The sequence below is a fragment of the Prionailurus viverrinus genome, chromosome A2 (assembly GCF_022837055.1).
Source record: "Prionailurus viverrinus isolate Anna chromosome A2, UM_Priviv_1.0, whole genome shotgun sequence".
Taxonomy (NCBI): Eukaryota; Metazoa; Chordata; class Mammalia; order Carnivora; family Felidae; genus Prionailurus; species Prionailurus viverrinus.
Window position 1 is genome coordinate 124,262,945 of NC_062562.1, and position 19,660 is coordinate 124,282,604.

Consider the following 19,660-nt stretch of genomic DNA (forward strand, 5'->3'; position numbering starts at 1 on the left):
TATGCAGTGTCTGCCCCTGAAGAAGGTGTCCTTCCCTGTCCCTACAGCTTATGGTCCAGGCCATTACACAGTGTGATATGTACAGAAGGGATAATAGCATACGCTTTTGTTTCTTGTGTAGAGTTCACACAGTTCTTACCACATACCTTTTGATATATGAATTCATTTAATGTCAAATGAATTCATTTAACCTCACAAACAGTGAAGTAGGTAACTCAACAACAAACGAAGAAACTGAGGCTCAGAAAGTTCAAGTAATTTGCTCAAGGGATCTGGCTAGTAAGTGGTAGAGTGAGGTTTTGAACCTAGGCAGTGTAATGTCTATGGCAGTATATATAGTCTATGGCCCGTAGTCTATGCATATATATAATGAAAAGAAGGCAAGGAGATGTGGAAAACACACAGGAAGCTTAACTGTATGTTGTGTGGGGATGGAGAGAGAGAGAGTGGTTGGGATGGAGTTCCAGGATTGCAAAGATAAGACCTGAGGATGATTAAAATTGACCGGGGCTGAGCTGAGGGGTGAGGGCTGTGGAGAGAAGAGAGGGTGTGGCTGATGGAGGGAAGAGCCTATGCAGAGGTTTGGCGGTGGGAGTGTTGTGTAGGGGGACGTGAAAGCTGTTCATAGTGGCCTCAGCTTGGAGTGGCAGTGGGGGAATGACCGAGGGGGAAAAGAAAAGGCCAGAGGAGTCTGGGGAGGAAGGCTGGGCCCAGCTTTGAGAGATCTTTTTTGCTTGGCTATTGAATTTGGACTTTGTCTAGGACAATGGAAAGCCACTTAGGAGTTTTAGTCATGGGGGTGAGGGGTCAGACTTTTCTGTGGCTGCTGTGTGGACAGTGGAGTGGAAAGGGCAGGATGCATAGTAGGTGTTTCAGTAGTGTGAGTTTTTCTCCAGGGCGTCCATTCCTTTGGGAATTTATGAAGTATTAAGGCACAACTTTGCTATTCCTGCCCACTGAGCTTAGGGAAGGAGAAATCTAAGGTGTTTTGGGTTCTGGCTACTGATTTGGAGGTTTTGCTTAGAAGAAAATGGCTGTCACCCTGACCAGAGTCGTAAGTCACAAAGGGCCTCTGTTTCCACAGAGCTTCCTTCCTCTGGGCCACTGGCTCGGGCATGGTTTCATTTTATTTTGGAGCCTCTGTGGGCCTGTTAATATGTTCCTGTGGCTGCGGCTCCAGATCGAAGTCAACAGCGGCTTCCCAGCTACACTTTTTAGGGGGCTCCTGCTCTCACTTTCCAGCTCTTGGGAGCTCCTTGTTAGCCACTCCTGATTCAGCATTTTTAGAAGTTCTATAGCATTCCTAGCAATAAAGGTGAGGGGGATGGTCTCTTTGCTCTGATTTCCTTCTGGAGACTGAAATTTACCATGTTGCTGTTATCATTAGCAGGCAAAGCTAGCCTCTCGTCAATTCATTCACAGCCTCCAGGCTTGTCTGCAGACACTCAAGGTCCCGATATTCAGTAAATACTATTGTGTGTCTACCACATGTCCTGTTGGGTGGGCTGCTCTAACGCAGTGGTGTTCAAACTGTACATGCATCGCAATCATCTGAAGAGATTATTGTACACAGTTCCTGAATCACTAGGTCTGGGTGGGGCCTGAGAATGTATTTGCCTTTCTAAGTGCACAGGTGATGCCTTTGCTGCTGGTCTGAGGACCACACTTTGAGAACTATTGCTCTAGGGGTGCCTGGGTGGCTGAGTTGGTTAAGCGCTGACTTCGGCTCAGGTCATGATCTCGCGGTTCGTGAGTTCAAGCCCCGCATTGGGCTCTGTGCTGACAGCTAGGAGCCTGGAGCCTGCTTCAGATTCTGTCTGTCTGTCTGTCTGTCTCTCTCTCTCTCTCTCTCTGCCCCTCCGCCACTCATGCTCTGTCTCTCAAAAATAAACAAACATTAAAAAAAAAATAGAAGAGAACTATTGCTCTAAAAAAATCAAAGACTTATTAACAGGCATCAGATTAATTTTATATATTCATTCATTCATTTATTCATTCCATTCACTCAACAAATATTTATTGAGTACCTAATAGATCGAGTATCTATTGAGTACCCCAACAAATATTTATTGAGTATTGAATGAAGGGATGTTAAGGCTCACCTTCTCTGCAGGATTGGTTCTGAGAAGAGCCAGGGAGCTGAGCAGCACGCCAGATGGTGTCAAGGTGTACTGGAGGAGTTAAGTAGTGACAGGGAGACTAGTCAGGTCATGACAAGGCTCACTTAGGCAGGGAGCTTTTTATTTTCCCAGAGAGAGAGAGACAGAGAGAGAGAGAGGAACTGCGCTCTCATGCCTGAGTTGGGGAGAAGGGTAGAGGGAGGGGGGAGGGGAGAGAGAGAGAATCCCAAGCAGGCTCCACTCTCAGCATGGAGCCCAATATGGGGCTGGATCCCATGACCCTGGGGTGGTGATCTGAGCCGAAATCAAGAGTCGGTCGCTCAGGGGACCTAGGTGGCTCAGTCAGCTGAGCATCCAACTCTTGATTTAGGCTCAGGTTGTGATCCCAGGGTCGTGGGATCGAACCCTACATCAGGCTCTGTACTGAGCGTGGATCCCGCTTGCAATTCTCTCTTTCCCTCTGCCCCTTGCCCCCACTCCACTCCGGGCACTTTCTCTCTCTCTAAAATAAATAAATAAACAAATTTTTAAAAAGAGCCATGTGCTTAACTGACTGAGTCACCCAGGCGCCCCAAGCAGGGAAATTTTAAAAGTTTGAATTAAAAAAAAAAAAAAAAGTTTATTTATTTATTTTGAGAGAGAGAGAGAAGGAGAGAGAATCCTAAGAAGACTCCCTGCTGTCGGCGTGAGATCATGACCTGAGCCAAAACCAAGAGTGGGAAGCTTAACAGATCGAGCCATCCAGGTGCCCCTAAAGTGTGAATTTGTATGGAAGCTCTCCCTCTGGAAAAGCCATGTGAAGAAAGGGAAGCTGCTGCTGGAGTCTTAGCCCAGTGTGGCTCTCCTGACTTTAGGAAAAGAGCCTACCCTCCAGGCAATTCTTCTTAGGATCTCCTGAGGTCATTGGCAGGCTTACTTAGCTGCAAAGACTTGATACATTGCTTTTAACTTTCATTTGTGAGTCATTGTGAGCGACTGTGCATGCATATTGATCATTTAATTTGGCTATATTTTACTCACTAAGAACTTGTGTAGAAGAAGATTTATAGAGATCTAATATTTTAACTTCAGCAGTTGCTGAAAAACAAAACTCCGCAAGAGCAGTGCAGTGATTTCACTTTGCAGAGGTTTTCTCAATCATATTTTAACGTGCCAAAAATCATCCAGGCCAACGGCTCACATTTCAGGGTCTGATCCTCTGTGAAGGTAAGAATGAATGTGTTCTTTCTCATTTCCCTCTTCTCCACTCTTACTCCTTCCTCTCTTGTCCCTCACCATCTCTCTCTTCCTCCATTGCAGTGTTCTTCATTTTTCCATCTGGTAGTGGAACTGGTTTGCCAGTTCATTAAGGGCTTGCCTTTTCCCACTGCCACGGCTCATTAGCAGCTGGTAGAGGTAGTTGTTTGGGGGAAATAATCTTGGACAAAGAGTCTGGGAAGCACATGGTGTGTGGAGAGAGACGGGAGACAGAAAAGTCAGACTTGGCTTCCCCCACTTTTTAAAAAAAAATTTTTTTTAATGTTTATTATTGAGATTCAGAGAGAGACAGAGCATGAGCATGGGAGGGACAGAGAGAGGGGGAGACACAGAATCTGAATCAGGCTCTAGGCTCTGAGCTGTCAGCACCGAGCCCTATGTGGGGCTCAGACTCACAAACTGCAAGATCATGACCTGAGCTGAAGTCGAACGCTTAACTGACTGAGCCACCGAGGTGCCCCATGGCTTCTTGCATTTTCAAGTCTACACTGGGGCCCAGGCTCCTTGGTGGAACTCAGCCAGGGAAAGGTCTTACCTGGCTCATCCCAGAGCTAGGCTAACAGCTGGGAGGTGTCTGCTTTTGTGCATTTCATGCATTTTTCAATCCCATTCACATATGGCTCTGGCAGGACCACAGCCCTTCTTCAGGCAGGTCCCATATGAGCCAGTCGTCTTGAGTTGGCCTGAGACTGGACCAACTTTGAGGCACCCAAAACATGGTTCCCATGCCCCGTGGGCTGGCTCTTTATTATCTTGCTTCCCTCCAGTTACAAGTTCTTAAAATATGGTAGTGTCTTTAATGTTCAAAGAAATGAATTCAGTCTAATATATAGTATTGTGAATATAGTTAAGAATACTGTATTGTATACTAAAATTTAAAAGTATACTTTATTTACACTTGAAATTTACCGACAGGGTAAATCTTAAGTGTTCTCACCACAAAAAAGAAAGAAAGAAAATGTTAACTGTGTGAGGTGATGGATATATCAATTAGTTTGATTGTGGCGATTATTTCACATTGTATACATACATCAAAACATCCGATCATACATTTTAAATGTATGCAATTTTTATTTGGCAACTGTACATCAGTAAAGATGGGAGGGAAAGTAACGTATTCAGCTTTTATTTGTCTACACTGAATCTAAATTGACATACAGAGCCAGCTGACTGGTCCTGTCATAGCTGATCAGGACCTCAGTTCTAACCTGAGGGCGGTTTTCTCTCCCTTTTGTAATGGCCATTTTTCCTTTTTTTCTGCATCTGAGATAAAAATAATCTCAGCAACAAGTAGTGTAAGTGTATATAAATTTTTGTCAATAGTTTTAAAATTAATTTAATTTGTATTTTTTTTATTTAGTAAAAAAATTTTTTTATTGTTTATTTTTGAGAGAGAGACAGCGTGTAAGCAGGGGAGGGGCAGAGAGAGAGGAAGACACAGAATCTGAAGCAGGTTCCAGGCCCCGAGCTGTCAACACAGAGCCTGATGTAGGGCTCGAACCCACAAACCATGAGATCATCACCTGAGCCGAAGTCGGACATTCAACCGACTGAGCCACCCAGGTGCCCCTAATTTGTATTTATTTATTTAAAAGTTTATTTATTTTGAAAGAGACAGCATGCCAGCGGGTGAGGGTGGGGTGGGGGGAGGGGCAGAGAGAGAGGGAGAGAATCCCAAGCAGGCTCAATACTGTCAGCGTAGAGCCCAATATGGGGCTCGAACCATGAACTGTGACATCATGAGCTGAGCCGAAGTGGATGCTTAACCAACTGAGGCACCCAGACACCCCCAGGCTCCCCAAATTTTTAAAAGTAGTATCATATAGGGGTGCCTGGGTGGCTCAGTTGGTTAAGCGTCTGACTCTTGGTTTCGGCTCAGGTCGTGATCTCATGGTTTTGTGAGTTCGAGCCCCACATCAGGCTCCAAGCTGACAGTGTAGAGCCTGCTTGGGATTCTCTGTCTCCCTGTTTCTCTGCCCCTCCCCAACTTGTGCTGTCTTGGTCTCTCTCAAAATAAATAATTAAACTTAAAAAATGTAGTATCATATATTATTTTTGCATATGCACAGAGTCTTTAAAACCAGTTAAATAATTCCATAAAGCTTAAAATTGTAGTTGCAAAGCTGCTAGGAGTGGGGAAGGGGCTCAGGGTGGGGTGTAGCAGTTTTGGATGCAGACTTAGCTCTAGGCTTCCTTCTGCCCTGCCACCTGCCACTCTTCACCTCTGCAGACTCTGGAATGCACAGGGCTTGGCCAGATCCCCCTTTGTTTCACCTAGATTCTGTTTCTTCCCTACTAGGTCAGATCCTACACCTGTTCCCTTTCTGTCTTCCAAAATTTTGTTGCCAGCTCTTGACAGCAATGGTCTCCTCTCCTTTTCCTAAGTTGTTTTTATTTGTTTGTTTGTTTTTTCACAAAGAAGAATGTAGGAACTTGGGGAGGGAATGGGCTTTGGGGACTCTAGGGAGGGAGTGCATTCAGTTTGATATATGTTCTTTTATTTATTTATTTTTAATATTTATTAAAAAGATATTTATTTAAGTAATTTCTACACCCAACATAGGGCTCAAACTCACAACCACAAGATCAAGAGTCAAATGCTCTTCTGACTGAACCAGCCAGGCATTCCATAACATATGTTCTTTTAACAGTTCATCCTCGGGGCACATGGGTGGCTCAGTCGATTAAGCATCCAAGTCTTGATTTCGGCTCAGGTCATGATCTCACGGTTCATGAGATCAAGCCCCGACTCGGGCTCTGTGCTGACAGCTTGGCCTGCTTGGGATTCTCTCTCCCTCTCTTTCTGCCCCTGCCTTGTTTGCACTTTCTCTTTCTCTCAAAATAAATAAATAAACATTAAAAAGAAAGTCCATCCTCATTGAAGATTGAAACCTACATTTAGACATAGAGCCACAGTGGGGCGCCTGGATGGCTCAGTTGGTTAAGCGTCCAACTTCGGCTCAGGTCATGATCTTGCGGTTTGTGGGTTCGAACCCCGTGTCGGGCTCTGTGCTGACAGCTCAAAGCCTGGAGCCTGCTTCGGATTCTGTGTCTCCCTCTCTCTCTGCCCCTTCCTTGCTCATGCTCTATCTCTCAAAAATAAATAAACATCAAAAAAAAAAAAAAAAAGAAATAGAGCCACAGTATTTATGCTTTAGGAATGCAGCCACAGAGTTAGTTACTTATCCTGAGGAATATCCTGCAAGTCATGTGTGTGCATGTGTAGACAGTTTCATGAATTGGTTATGATGGGTTTTATGTGATGTCTCCTGTTTTAGTGATCCTTGGGCTGGTAAACTTGAAGACCATCACTGGAGGATGCTGTAGCCCCACCCCTCACCCCCCTTCAGGGCAGGGAAAGTAGAAAGAAGTGTCAGGGATAGCAATCAAAGGGTCTATAGCAGTGAATGAGCAGAGGAGAAAAATAAGCTGATGGAGAGGAAAGGGGGATTTTGGACGTGCTAGATGATTTCCATTTGGCTTCCTAGGTCCTTCTGTTCCACTTGGCTTTTTGCTGTGTGCATACTATGGGTTATGTAAATGACTCCCTCATCACCTGGCTTCTGGTTGGGTTCAGTCAGTGGGGCATCAGCAGGAGATCAGAGGGAGGAGAGTGAGGTGGAGATATTTATTCCCTGGGCTCCCTGCCTGTAGGTCTCCACCATTTGTGTCCCTGGACCAGAGGTCCTAGCTAAGCTTGTCATGTGGCCCTGAACCATCACCTTCTCTGTACCTGGATCCTTCAAGCCCAGGTCTGACAACAGCACCCCCATACTTGTCCCCAAGGTACTACATTGTCCCTTGTGTTGTCTGCACTCTGCACACTCCTTTGCACACAGCCCCTTTATTAAACTTTCCTGGAACTGCCTAGTTTGGATGTATCATTTGTTTCCCGCAGGACCTCAACTGGGACTTCTGCAAAAGGTGTAAATCAGTCAGATACTGGGACAGGCCATATAAGTGCTTATTCCAGAGCTTGCAGAAGTAATTTTCATAACCACTTCTGGGCTTGACTCTGCAAGTGAATTTGTGCCAGTTGTGCTGATCAGCACAGATTTACTCAGAACGATTTTATTTTTCCAGATGGTCAGAGTTTTAAGCAGAAGACTAGTCTTGCATTGTTAATTTCTCACATATGTAAATTTTTTTGTTTTTTGTTTTTAGCACTTTGCTTAGGTAGTCATCAAATGAAGAAATTAATACTGCAAGGCAACAACAGTTAAAAATTTTTTTTTTAAATTTGAGAGAGAGAGAGAGAGAGAGAGCACAAGTGAAGAAGAGAGGCAGAGGGAGAGAGAGACAGAGACAGAGAGAGAGAATCTTAAGCAGACTCCATGCTCAGTGTGGAGTCCGACATGGGGCTCAATCTCATGACCCTGGGATCATGACCTGAGCTGAAGCCAAAAGCCAGATGCTCAACCGACTGAGCCACCCAGGCACCGAAACAACTGTTTTTTATATACCATCTAGGGCCTGGCCCCATGCTAGGAGGTTAAGGGTCGGATAGACCTGTGTTCTCGCTTTTTTTCCCCAGTTGGCTAACTTTGTGAGCTTGGAAGATTCTTTCCCCTCCAGAGAGCCAGAGTATCAGCACCCACCTTGAAGTGTTGTCTGATGATTAAATGGGGTAGTATGTGGAAAAGCTTAGTTTGCCACTGTACCTGACACATAATAAACACTCTAAATAGTAATTATTATTAAAAACTCTTATTAAATTTGGGAACCATATGGTTCTATGGTTCTATGGATGAAAAACTTATTTCTAAGGTAGTTTCCAGCCTGTGCATTGTAGCTGTTTGCACATGTTCTGTACCTGGGATGTCTTTGAAGCTTCGAGTTTTGGTCCATTGTTAATATAAACACACCAGTTGGATGATGGTTCAGGGCATGGCAAGGCCCCAGCCAAGTGAAATTAAAGAGCTGGCATTCCAGGGGGCGGGTGTTGGTCCCTGGAGGTAGAGGGTGGAGGTGTAAAGCTGTCTTGGGCACACAGTTGACCATGTGTTTTTGTCCTTTGGCTTGCTGACCTGAACTTGGAATTTTGCTTTCTGTTGACCGACCTTGCAAAAGGAAAGTTATTAAAATGGGTTGTAAAACTAGGAGGAGGAAGCTTAAGAAGGGCGGGTCTGAGGAAGCTGCCCTGATGGGTGGGGAAGTGGACTGTGCTGCTCCTCCAGGTTGTTCATTAAGGAAAATGAGGAAAAGGTGGCAGTAATTTACCAAATGAAGAGAGCACACCCCAATGAGGTAAATTCTAACAGCTCTTAATATTTTATTACATGTGTCTTTCATCATCATTTTGAAAATTAAGAGAGAATTAAAGAGAAAACAAGTTAAGCCACCTGAAATCGCCTACTCGTAGAGTACCATTGGTAATGTTTTTATGTGTCACCCTGTGGATTTCGTATGCATCTATGTATGTCAATTCAAAATGGAATCCTTTTACGCTGTGGCTCTATAGCCTGTACTTTTCTGTTACTGTATATGTCCTCCTGTGCCAATGGACATAAATCTGATCTTTTTATTTTTTTATTTTTAATTTTTTTTTCAACGTTTATTTATTTTTGGGACAGAGAGAGACAGAGCATGAACGGGGGAGGGGCAGAGAAGGAGGGAGACACAGAATCGGAAACAGGCTCCAGGCTCTGAGCCATCAGCCCAGAGCCTGACGCGGGGCTCGAACTCCCGGACCTCGAGATCGTGACCTGGCTGAAGTCGGACGCTTAACCGACTGCGCCACCCAGGCGCCCCAAACCTGATCTTTTTAAATGACTACAGAGCATTTTATTGCACGACCTTGCCTTACATGCAATCAGTGCCATACCCTTGAAACTTCATATTTCCAGTGTTTCATTGTTGTAAACCAAGCCCTGTAGTTGTTTTCTTCAACATAGTATTTGAAACTCTCTGGGTATCTCTGCTGGTTTTTTTGTAATAGGCAAAATCCATGCCTTGGACGTTTTTAAATTTTTTTTTTTCAACGTTTATTTATTTTTGGGACAGAGAGAGGCAGAGCATGAGCGGGGGAGGGGCAGAGAGAGAGGGAGACACAGAATCGGAAACAGGCTCCAGACCCTGAGCCATCAGCCCAGAGCCCGACGCGGGGCTCGAACTCACGGACTGCGAGATCGTGACCTGGCTGAAGTCGGACGCTTAACCGACTGTGCCACCCAGGTGCCCCGCCTTGGACGTTTTTATATCTCCCAAAGCACCTAGCACAGTCTCCTAATAGGCAAACCCTTGATGGTTGTAGAATTTGACATAAAGAGGATGAGATCATAGATGTTGGTCATGGTTCCATTATTTATCTTCCAACCTAAGGCCATCACCAATCAGCCTTTAAAACACATGTATTAGTGATTCTAAGGCTGTATCAGACTTTCTATGACCTGTAACAATTGTAGTAATATTGGCATAACTCTTAGGTTTTCAGAGCACGTTACCGATTGTAATATCATATATATCTTGGGGTGACTATTATTGTTACTCTCATTTTTGTGGTGGAGGAAATAGGTTAAGAGAGTTTAAGTATCCTTTATGCTATCATGCTACTTCTCCAACTTACAGACCTAAAGATAAAAAGAAAAATCAGGGGTGCCTGGGTGGCGCAGTCGGTTAAGCGTCCGACTTCAGCCAGGTCACAATCTCGCGCTCCGTGAGTTCAAGCCCCGCGTCGGGCTCTGGGCTGATGGCTCAGAGCCTGGAGCCTGTTTCTGATTCTGTGTCTCCCTCTCTCTCTGCCCCTCCCCCATTCATGCTCTGTCTCTCTCTCTCTGTCTCAAAAATAAATAAACATTAAAAAAAAAGAAAAATCAGATAAATATGGTAATGGAGCATTAGTATCTTACGTTGTTGCTTTTTTTTTTTAATTTTTTTTCAACGTTTATTTATTTTTGGGACAGAGAGAGACAGAGCATGAACGGGGGAGGGGCAGAGAGAGAGGGAGACACAGAATCGGAAACAGGCTCCAGGCTCCGAGCCATCAGCCCAGAGCCTGACGCGGGGCTCGAACTCACGGACCTCGAGATCGTGACCTGGCTGAAGTCGGACGCTTAACTGACTGCGCCACCCAGGCGCCCCTGTTGTTGCTTTTAAACAATCACATAGGGGCGACTGGGTGGCTCAGTCGGTTAAGCGTCTGACTTCGGGTCAGGTCATGATCTCATGGTTTGTGGGTTTGAGCCAGCCCCTCATCGGACTCTGTGTTGACAGCTCAGAGCCTGGAACCTGCTTCGGATTCTGTGTCTCTCTCTCTCTGTCCCTCCTCCACTTATGCTGTCTCTCTCTGTCTCTGTCTCTCTCAAAATAAATAAACATTAAAAAAAGATTTAAACAATCACATAGAAATTGAATAAACTATTTTTAGTGGAAGACTTGATAGCTCTTTTGCAAAATAGACTTAATAATATAATATATTAAAAATAATATTTTTTTTTTCTAGGGAAAGTTACGTCACTGCTTATCTAACTGGATTTACTGGCAGTATTCACAATAATTAAAAAAACTCCAACCCTGAAAGTACTATTGGTGAAGACATTTCCTGTATCAGTAACTCCTCTACAGGCTGATTTTGGGTTGCATTGAACTCACTCTATCCAGGGGTACATTTTCACTGGATGACTTCACTAAGGGAAGGATTAATTTGTACTTTTCTTTTTCTTGTTCTACCTCTTGGGTCTTCAGCTATGACAGAGACTCTACTTTCAACGTATTTGTGGGAAAAGGACAACTGATTGCAGGGATGGACCAAGCTCTGGTTGGGATGTGTGTAAATGAGAGGCGCTTTGTGAAGATCCCCCCAAAGCTTGCCTATGGAAGTGAAGGAGTTTGTAAGTTTTGTTCCATATTTGTAAAAGTATCTGCAGATACAACCAGAACATTTGAAGGGCGTTCAGTCAAGCAGACCAGAGGATCTGCAGAGACTTTAAATTGGGGGGAAATGAGAAGCAATGAACACATACACACACAGCACTACAATTTCATCTTCAGTTAATTTCTTCTAAATATAAAAGAAGTTGTTATTAACACTGGTATATTGAATGTCACCCTTGTTGAGAGGAAAACATTTTTTTCTCTTTTCTATTTCATTTGGAGGAAAGAGGGAGGGAGCATGGCCCATTTTAGAATTGTTCAGCGACCCCCTTGAATCCTAGGTGTTTATTCATCTGGCCCGAAAGGCAGCAACTTCTCAGTGTGAATTCTCTTTAATTTTTAGCTGGTGTGATCCCCCCAGATTCAGTTCTTCATTTTGATGTACTTCTAATGGATATTTGGAATTCTGAAGATCAAGTTCAGATTCACACTTACTTCACACCCCCCAGTTGCCCTCGGACCATCCAGGTGTCTGATTTTGTAAGGTACCACTACAATGGAACATTCTTGGATGGGACACTGTTTGATTCAAGGTAAGTCCTGCCATTCAAGGTAACATTAGTGAAATGCCCCTTACTTCCTTCTGTCTCACCTGTTTTTTATGCCCATCAAGAAACCAGAAGACAGACTCTTCCCAACTTCCATCAGCACCAACCCCTTTCCTTAATGCTTTTGGTAAATGTTTCATGCTCCATAAAGCCAGATCAAAACTTTAATATATTTTACAGAAATGAAAGAACAATGTTTCTCTAAATTAACAGTATCTTGAGAGCTCATCAATAAGTGAAGAGCCCTATTTCCAAATAGGTTGATGCATTTTTTGGTCCATTTTTATAGTTTTCCCATGGAAGGAAGAGGGGAAGGCTGAATGTATGTGAAGCTATGGAGAACTGCCAAGAGTAGGGTGCTAAGCCAGAAACAGTGAACCTTTTGGGCTTTCCTGTCATTATAGCGTATTTGGTTAGATAGAATAGCAGGCCAATTAGACCACTGTGGTTTAATTACATGATTTCTCAATTTGAAGACTGCTGCTGTCTTTGGGAGTGAAGATCCAAAAATGCCTGTCTTCAGAGATGGGTATAGGTTCACTACTTAGCTGATAATTGGGTATCTAAAACATTATTGAGGGATGAGTTGGAAACACCCTCATAGCATGGAACTTTTCCCCTTTCTCATTGGTTTTCAGTCATAATCGCATGAAAACATATGACACATATGTGGGCATTGGCTGGTTGATTCCTGGAATGGATAAAGGGCTGTTGGGGATGTGTGTGGGGGAAAAGCGCATCATCACCATACCTCCTTTCCTGGCCTATGGAGAAGATGGAGATGGTAAGTCTTTCTCATTCTTCAAGCTACTCTCATCTCTCCTTATTTTTATTGCCGTGATTAATTCAATTTACCACATGAAACCCGCCAGACCTTTTGGTCTAGACTTGCACTGTCCAATATAGTAGCCACTAGCTCCATATGGCTATTTATATTTACATTTAAAATAAATTAAAACTGGGGCGCCTGGGTGGTGCAGTCGGTTGAGCGTCCGACTTCAGCCAGGTCACGATCTCGCGGTCCGTGAGTTCGAGCCCCGCGTCAGGCTCTGGGCTGATGGCTCGGAGCCTGGAGCCTATTTCCGATTCTGTGTCTCCCTCTCTCTCTGCCCCTCCCCCGTTCATGCTCTGTCTCTCTCTGTCCCAAAAATAAATAAAAAACGTTGAAAAAAAATTTTTAAATAAATTAAAACTAAATAAAATCTAAGATTCTGCTCTTTAGGAACACTGCCACATTTCATGTACTTAAGAGCTGCATGTTGCTGAGGGCTACTGTCCTAGACAGTGCAGGTACAGAGCATTTCCATCACTGTGGAATGTTCCATTGGGCAGTGCTAGTCTAAATCATCTAGTGTCTCATCACTGAATTGTAGCATCTTCCACTTATTCATGGTCATTGGCTTTTCATAAGTAAGCATCTGCCACTGCCCCATAAACTGTAACCTTCGGCACCAACCTCTCCAGCCTACATTTTCCCATCTGTGAAATGACAAATGAACTAGAAAGTCTAAAGACTGTAGATATCAAGGTATAAATTTAGCATATGATGCCAGAATTGCCGTTTTCCCCCCTGATTTGTTCCTTCACAGTGGGCTTTACCTGTGACATTAGTTCCAGGTGGACAGATGCAAAGCATGTTAGAAAAAAACATTAATTTGAATTAGTGTCCTTTTTGTAGAGAGAAAACAGACTATTGTTTGGCAAATGGAATTTCACAGTTACTCATATTTTAATTTCAGGCATATTTAATCAGCCTGGCAGGCTAACACAACAAAGACAACCTCCCGGCATTTAAACAAGTAGATATAGGGGCACCTGGGTGGCTCAGTCCATTAAGTGTCCAACTCCTGATATTGGCTCAGGTCATGATCTCACGGTTTGTGAGATTGGGCCCTGCATCAGGCTCTGTGCTGACAGCAAGGAGCCTACTTCTCTGTTTCCCTCTCTCTCTGCCTATTCTTCTACTTGTGTACTCTCTCTCTCTCTCTCTCTCTCTCAAAAAAATAATGAACATTAAAACTTCTCTTTAATCAAGTAGATATACGTAGCGAAGAATTGAAATGATAAAATGATACATCTAAGAGTTTACTGACTGTGGTACCTGACTTATAATAACCCTAAAATAATGTTTTCTAAGCTATGTTTCCTGGCTCTGTATATCTACAGAGCAGGAGGAGAGAGAAGGAAATGGGGCTCAGCCTTCTCTCCTGTCCACTTCTACTTTTATTGCTGGGGATCTGCAGACAGTCTCTTCAAAAAGCAGGGGTAGGGATTCCATGCTAAAAGAAAAATAAAATTTGAGGGGCGCCTGGGTGGCGCAGTCGGTTAAGTGTCCGACTTCAGCCAGGTCACGATCTCGCTGTCCGGGAGTTCGAGCCCCGCGTCAGGCTCTGGGCTGATGGCTCAGAGCCTGGAGTCTGTTTCCGATTCTGTGTCTCCCTCTCTCTCTGCCCCTCCCCCGTTCATGCTCTGTCTCTCTCTGTCCCAAAAATAAATAAACGTTGAAAAAAAAAATTAAAAAAAAAAAAAAGAAAAAGAAAATTTGAAAACAACTATAATTGTAATCTGTACATCTGTACATCTGTAATCTGTAAATACAAATTCTCCAGTCTCCAAGACATGTTGTTACTCTTATTACTCAAATGGTCTCATCCTTAGCCAGGGGGAGTTTATTTCCCAGGGCTCTCAAATCCTTTTGACGTCATCCAAGTGCATATGTCATACATAGTAAAACTAGATGCCTGGCCTAATTTGAGGAGTATTACTTATTTATTTTAAATAAATACTGAAGGGGTACCTGTGTGGTTCAGTCAGTTAAGCATCTGACTTCACCTCTGGTCATGAATGATCTCACAGTTCATGAGTTCGAGTCCCGCATTGGGCTCTGTGCTGACAGCTCGGAGCCTGGAGCCTGCTTTGGATTCTGTGTCTCCCCTGCTTTGGATTCTGTGTCTCCCCCTCTCTCTGCCCCTCTCTACTCACGCGCGCTCTCTCTCTCACTCTCTCTCAAAAATAAGGAAAACATTTAAAAAAATTGAAATAGTTATTATTTAGTATTTTAATACTGTGCTCAACTACCTGGGTATGACTTTAAATAGGTGAATTCTATGGTATGGAAATTAGATCTTGATAAAGTTGTTGTTAAAAAAAAACATAGGTGCAATTAGTACATGATAATGCTAGAAACATTTAAACTCTGGAGTTACATTTAAGGCTTTCTTTTTTCTACTAAATTAAAAAATACAGGAAAGTACAAAAGATTAATATTCTGTCACACCCATACACACACTTCAGGTATTGACCACACCTTGCATTCCAGAGTCTGACTCAGCAGCTGCTTTCAGAAGATTTCATGATTTCCCTGAGGGGAAGGAATAGGGGTGGGCTCTGCCAGAGCCATTGAAGGAGCTCAGGCTTAGTGTACTGTCTTACTCACTTGCCCAGGCCTACTCCTTTGCAAGGTATAACAAATGGCAAGTAAGAGTGTGGAGGTAGGTGGTTTTTGTCAGTTAACTTCCTTTATCTCAAAGTACTGGATTGAGTTATTTATTGCTTGATGTTGATCTTTGCAGGAAGAGTTAGTGCCCAATAATCTCTTCGTGTAGATTATCATTTTGCAGATACTCAGTAAGTCCCCACTGCTGGGAACATCCAAAAGAAGCAGTATGATCCAGAAGTGAGGTGGAAGCGATTTGAGGATTTGTATTTTGCAATGTGGGTGCCATTTTTTTCCCTCTTAGCTAGCTTTAGTTTTATTTATATCTTGTTTTAGATGTAGTTAATACATTGAATTGTGCATGTTGCCTCTTCAAAAAATTGGCTGTTGGTTCCAAAGAACAAGTCTGTGTCATATTCTGCAGAACCAGGTCCAGGGTTTGGAATTTATACCTTTAAATGTCTGTGATTTGCATTTGTATGCAAACAGAGACCCACAGAAGCATTTGGGCTTGCATGTGGGTGCATAACCACCCACATAGCACCTTGATTTGTCAGCACAAGCATAGAAAATATGGTTGTAGTAGTCTCGCATGTCATTAATATTGGTTTGCTCCTTTTCCTGAAGAAGTCAGGCTTCAAATATACCCGCCAGCCCATGGTTGGGCACCATGGACACAATGGTGACAGAACATAGTTGGACACCAGGAGGACCACCCAACATGCAGAAGAACATTTATTCCTTTGGCTTGAAAACTTTAAGGAATGAGTAACACCAACACAGTGGGAATTGAGTTGTAGTTAAAAGTAGTTTCTAGGGGCGCCTGGGTGGCTCAGTTGGTTAGGCGTCCGACTTCGGCTCAGGTTATGAACTCACAGTTTGTGAGTTCGAGCCCTGTGTCAGGCTCTGTGCTGACAGCTCAGAGCCTGGAGCCTGCTTCAGATTCTATTTCTCCCTCTTTCTCTGACCCTTCCCCACTCACACTCTCTCTCTGTCTGTCTCTCTCTCAAGAATAAATAAACATTAAAAAAATGTTTTTTTAATAAAATAAAATAAAAATACTTTCTAAATCTTGTGTCCTGATTTCATCAGCTTCCTCCATTCCCCTCTAGGGAAAGACATTCCTGGACAGGCATCTCTGGTGTTTGACGTTGCGTTGTTGGACCTCCATAACCCCAAGGATGGCATTTCCATTGAAAACAAGGTAGTGCCTGAAAACTGTGAGCGGCGAAGTCAAAGTGGGGACTTTCTCAGGTATCATTACAATGGCACGCTTCTGGATGGCACCTTCTTTGATTCCAGGTAAGGAAATAACTGGAGCCTTTACTCATCAGAATGACTTATTAAATACAGTCTACCTCTGGCTGGACCATGATCTGAATACTCTGTCAGTGCTGATTTGTAGTTAGTATTTTCATCTCCAGTATAGACTTCTGTTTTCTGACACTGAATTCCTTCAGAGGCTGTTGGAACAGTCTCCTTCTTGGGGCCTGGGGCATAGAAGTCTACAGGAAAACAGGAGAGGCTCAGCTTACACTCCCACCATCCCCCTATAGTGTCCTTGACTATCCAGTATGAACCCAGCTATGGGATCCAGGATGGGAAGTGGCCAGAACTGAGGTCTGGGTGGTAGGAGGAGGAGAGAACAGACTTGGTGCCAGGAGATCTGGGTTCTAGCCCCAGTGTATGGTCTGGCTTCCCTGAACTTCAGTTTTTTTTCCCTGTTATTAGCACCTTTCTCAGAGATGGTTAAAGAGATAAGGGATGTGAGAGTGCTGTGAACTTCAAAGGAGTTGGGTGCAGGAGGCCAGCTGGGTGCATTCAGCTTCCTTCTGGTTGCTTCAGAGGCTAATTACCATGCCTCTGTTGTTATTCAGAGTCCTGTTTTGTTTATTGGGCTTAGCTTGCAGTTGTGCCAGTGGCTGGAGCAGGCAGTTGCTGTGTCTTGCTCTTTCAAGTGGTAGGTATGTGCTCTCTGGAAACCACCTCTCTAGCTTCCTGTAGAGCAAACAGGTAGTGACAGCAATCTACCTGTCTCTCTGAGGTAATAAGCTTCTAATTTCTTGAGTCATCCAAAAACAGTACAGAAGAATTTTTATATGGTATTCCTTATATGGTATTATTTTGTTTGAAGAATTTATCTTTCCTATTCTTAGGGTCTCTTTTACAATTTTAATTTGATTTCTTTGGAAAAAGTAATAGCCACATGGTTCAAAATTAAAACAAAGTATGTATTAAGGTATATCCTATTACCTACTCCTGCCTACCTCACATATCCCTCCCCCCTCCAGCCACTTAGAATTAACTACTTTTACTTATTTATTTTTTTTAAAGTAAGCTCTATGCCCTATGTGGGGCTTGAACTCATGACCCTGAGATCAAGAGTTGCACACTCTACCACTCTACTGACTGAGCCAGCCAGCCACCCCTAGAATTAACCACTTTTTTTTTAAGTTTATTTATTTACTTTCAGAGTGAGAGAGAGAGAAAGAGAGAGAGAGAGGGAGAATCCCAAGGAGGCTCTTCGCTGACAGGGTGGAGCCCAACATGGGGTTTGATCCCACAAACTGTGAGATCACAACCTGAGCTGAAATCAAGAGTCGGAGGCTCAACTGGCTAAGACACCCACTTTTATTAATGAGTTTCTATTTGATTCTTCCAGTGTGTGGATTTTTTCCTAATGCAAATATAAAGAAATACAACTACTCTGTCTCTTGCTTTTTTTTTTTCACCTTGGTTTTTTTCCATATTTAATACATAGAGAGAAATTATTTATTTTTTATGTCTGCCTAGGTTTCATTGAGTGAATATTCCAAACTTACTTAACGTTACATTCCCCTATTGATGAACATTTGAGTTGTCTTCAGTCTTTTTCTGTTACAGAAAACATTCAGTGTGTATGTATTATTGTTATATGAGCTTGGTTCTGTCCTACACACACACACACACACACACACACACACACACACACACACACACACACATTTTTTTCTAAGTAGGCTTCACACCCAGTGTGGAGCCCAACATGGGGCTTGAATTCATAACCCTGGGGCTCAAGACCTGAGCTGAGATCAAGAGTCAGACACTTAACCAACTGAGCCACCCAGGCGCCCCTCTGGAATTATATTTCTAATTAAGACCGTTTTTTCTATTGTACACGATATTTCTTTCCATATTAGAACTATAATTTTATTAGATTTAAAAAAAGCTTTCCATTGGAGTGACTGGGTGGCTCAATTACTTAAGCATCTCACTCTTGATTTTGGCTCAGGTCATTATCTCGCGTTTTGTGAATAAGGAGTCTGCTTGGCATTTTCTGTCTCCCTCTCTCTCTGCCCCTCCCCTGCTCATGCTTTATCTCTTTCTCTCTCAAAATAGATAAAGAAACATAAAAAAAAAAAAGCTTTCCATTTCAGTGCATTGGGATCTAGTCTGTCCTAATAGCTACATAATATTCTTTATATGGATTTGCCTTAATTTAGGTAATCAATCCCAATTGTTTTCTACCTTTTACTGAAGTATAATTAATGTACAGTGTAGTTTCAGGTGTGCAACATAATGATTCAACAATTTTATATATTACTCAGTGCTCATCACGATAATCATAGTCCCATCTGTTGCTTTCTACCTTTTGATATTCTCTTTAAATTTAAGGTTTATTTATTTTGAGAGAGAGAGTGAGAGAGAGAATCCCAAGCAAGCTCCACACTGTCAGCCCAGAGCCATGGGGCTCGAACTCATGAACCATGAGATCATGACCTGAGCCAAAATCAGGTTGGATGCTTAACAGATTGAGCCACCCAGGTGCCCACCTTTTGACATTCTATGTAGGGCTGCAGTAATTATTTTTGCAGCTAAATCTTAATGTGTAAGATTGTTTCCTTGGGATACATTTCTAGAAGAATCTCTGGAACAAAGGTATTTGGGTTTTTTTTTCAAGAATTTTTTTAAGTTTATTTATTTTGAGAGAGAGATGTGGGAAGGGGCAGGGAGAGGATCTCAAGCAGGCTTCCTGCTGTTAGGGCAGAGCCCAGTGTGGGGCTTGATCTCATGAACGGTGAGATCATGACCTAAGCTGAAGTTGGACCCTTAACCGACTGAGCCACCCAGGCACCCCTGGGTCAAAGGTATTTTTATAGTTTTTTGTATACACAACCAAGTTTTCCTCACCAAGCCTTTACTCACCATCACTATCTAAAAATGCCCCATTCCCTCAAACTCAGTGACATTGAGAATCATTTTTAAATAATCTTTGCGAATTTATAGGAAAAAAAATGGAACCTTATAGATTTCATCTGTATTTCTTCATTGCTACTGAGGTTGAAATTGTTTTAAATGTTTATTACTAGACCATTTGGATACCTTCTTTTATGATTTACCTGTTTGTGTCTTTTGTCTGTTTTTATGTTAAAGATACTGGTATTTGT

General features: G+C 43.0%; 1 protein-coding gene across 1 annotated transcript in view; it reads left to right on the forward strand.

The window, feature by feature from the left end:
• FKBP9 (FKBP prolyl isomerase 9) overlaps positions 1–19,660 on the forward strand; it is a 42,166-nt gene that overhangs the window by 2,927 nt on the left and 19,579 nt on the right. Inside the window, exons 2-5 of the mRNA XM_047834290.1 lie at positions 11,061–11,206; positions 11,593–11,782; positions 12,436–12,581; positions 16,346–16,535. Of these exons, the coding sequence (XP_047690246.1) occupies positions 11,061–11,206; positions 11,593–11,782; positions 12,436–12,581; positions 16,346–16,535 (672 nt within the window). The remainder of the gene's footprint in view (positions 1–11,060; positions 11,207–11,592; positions 11,783–12,435; positions 12,582–16,345; positions 16,536–19,660) is intronic.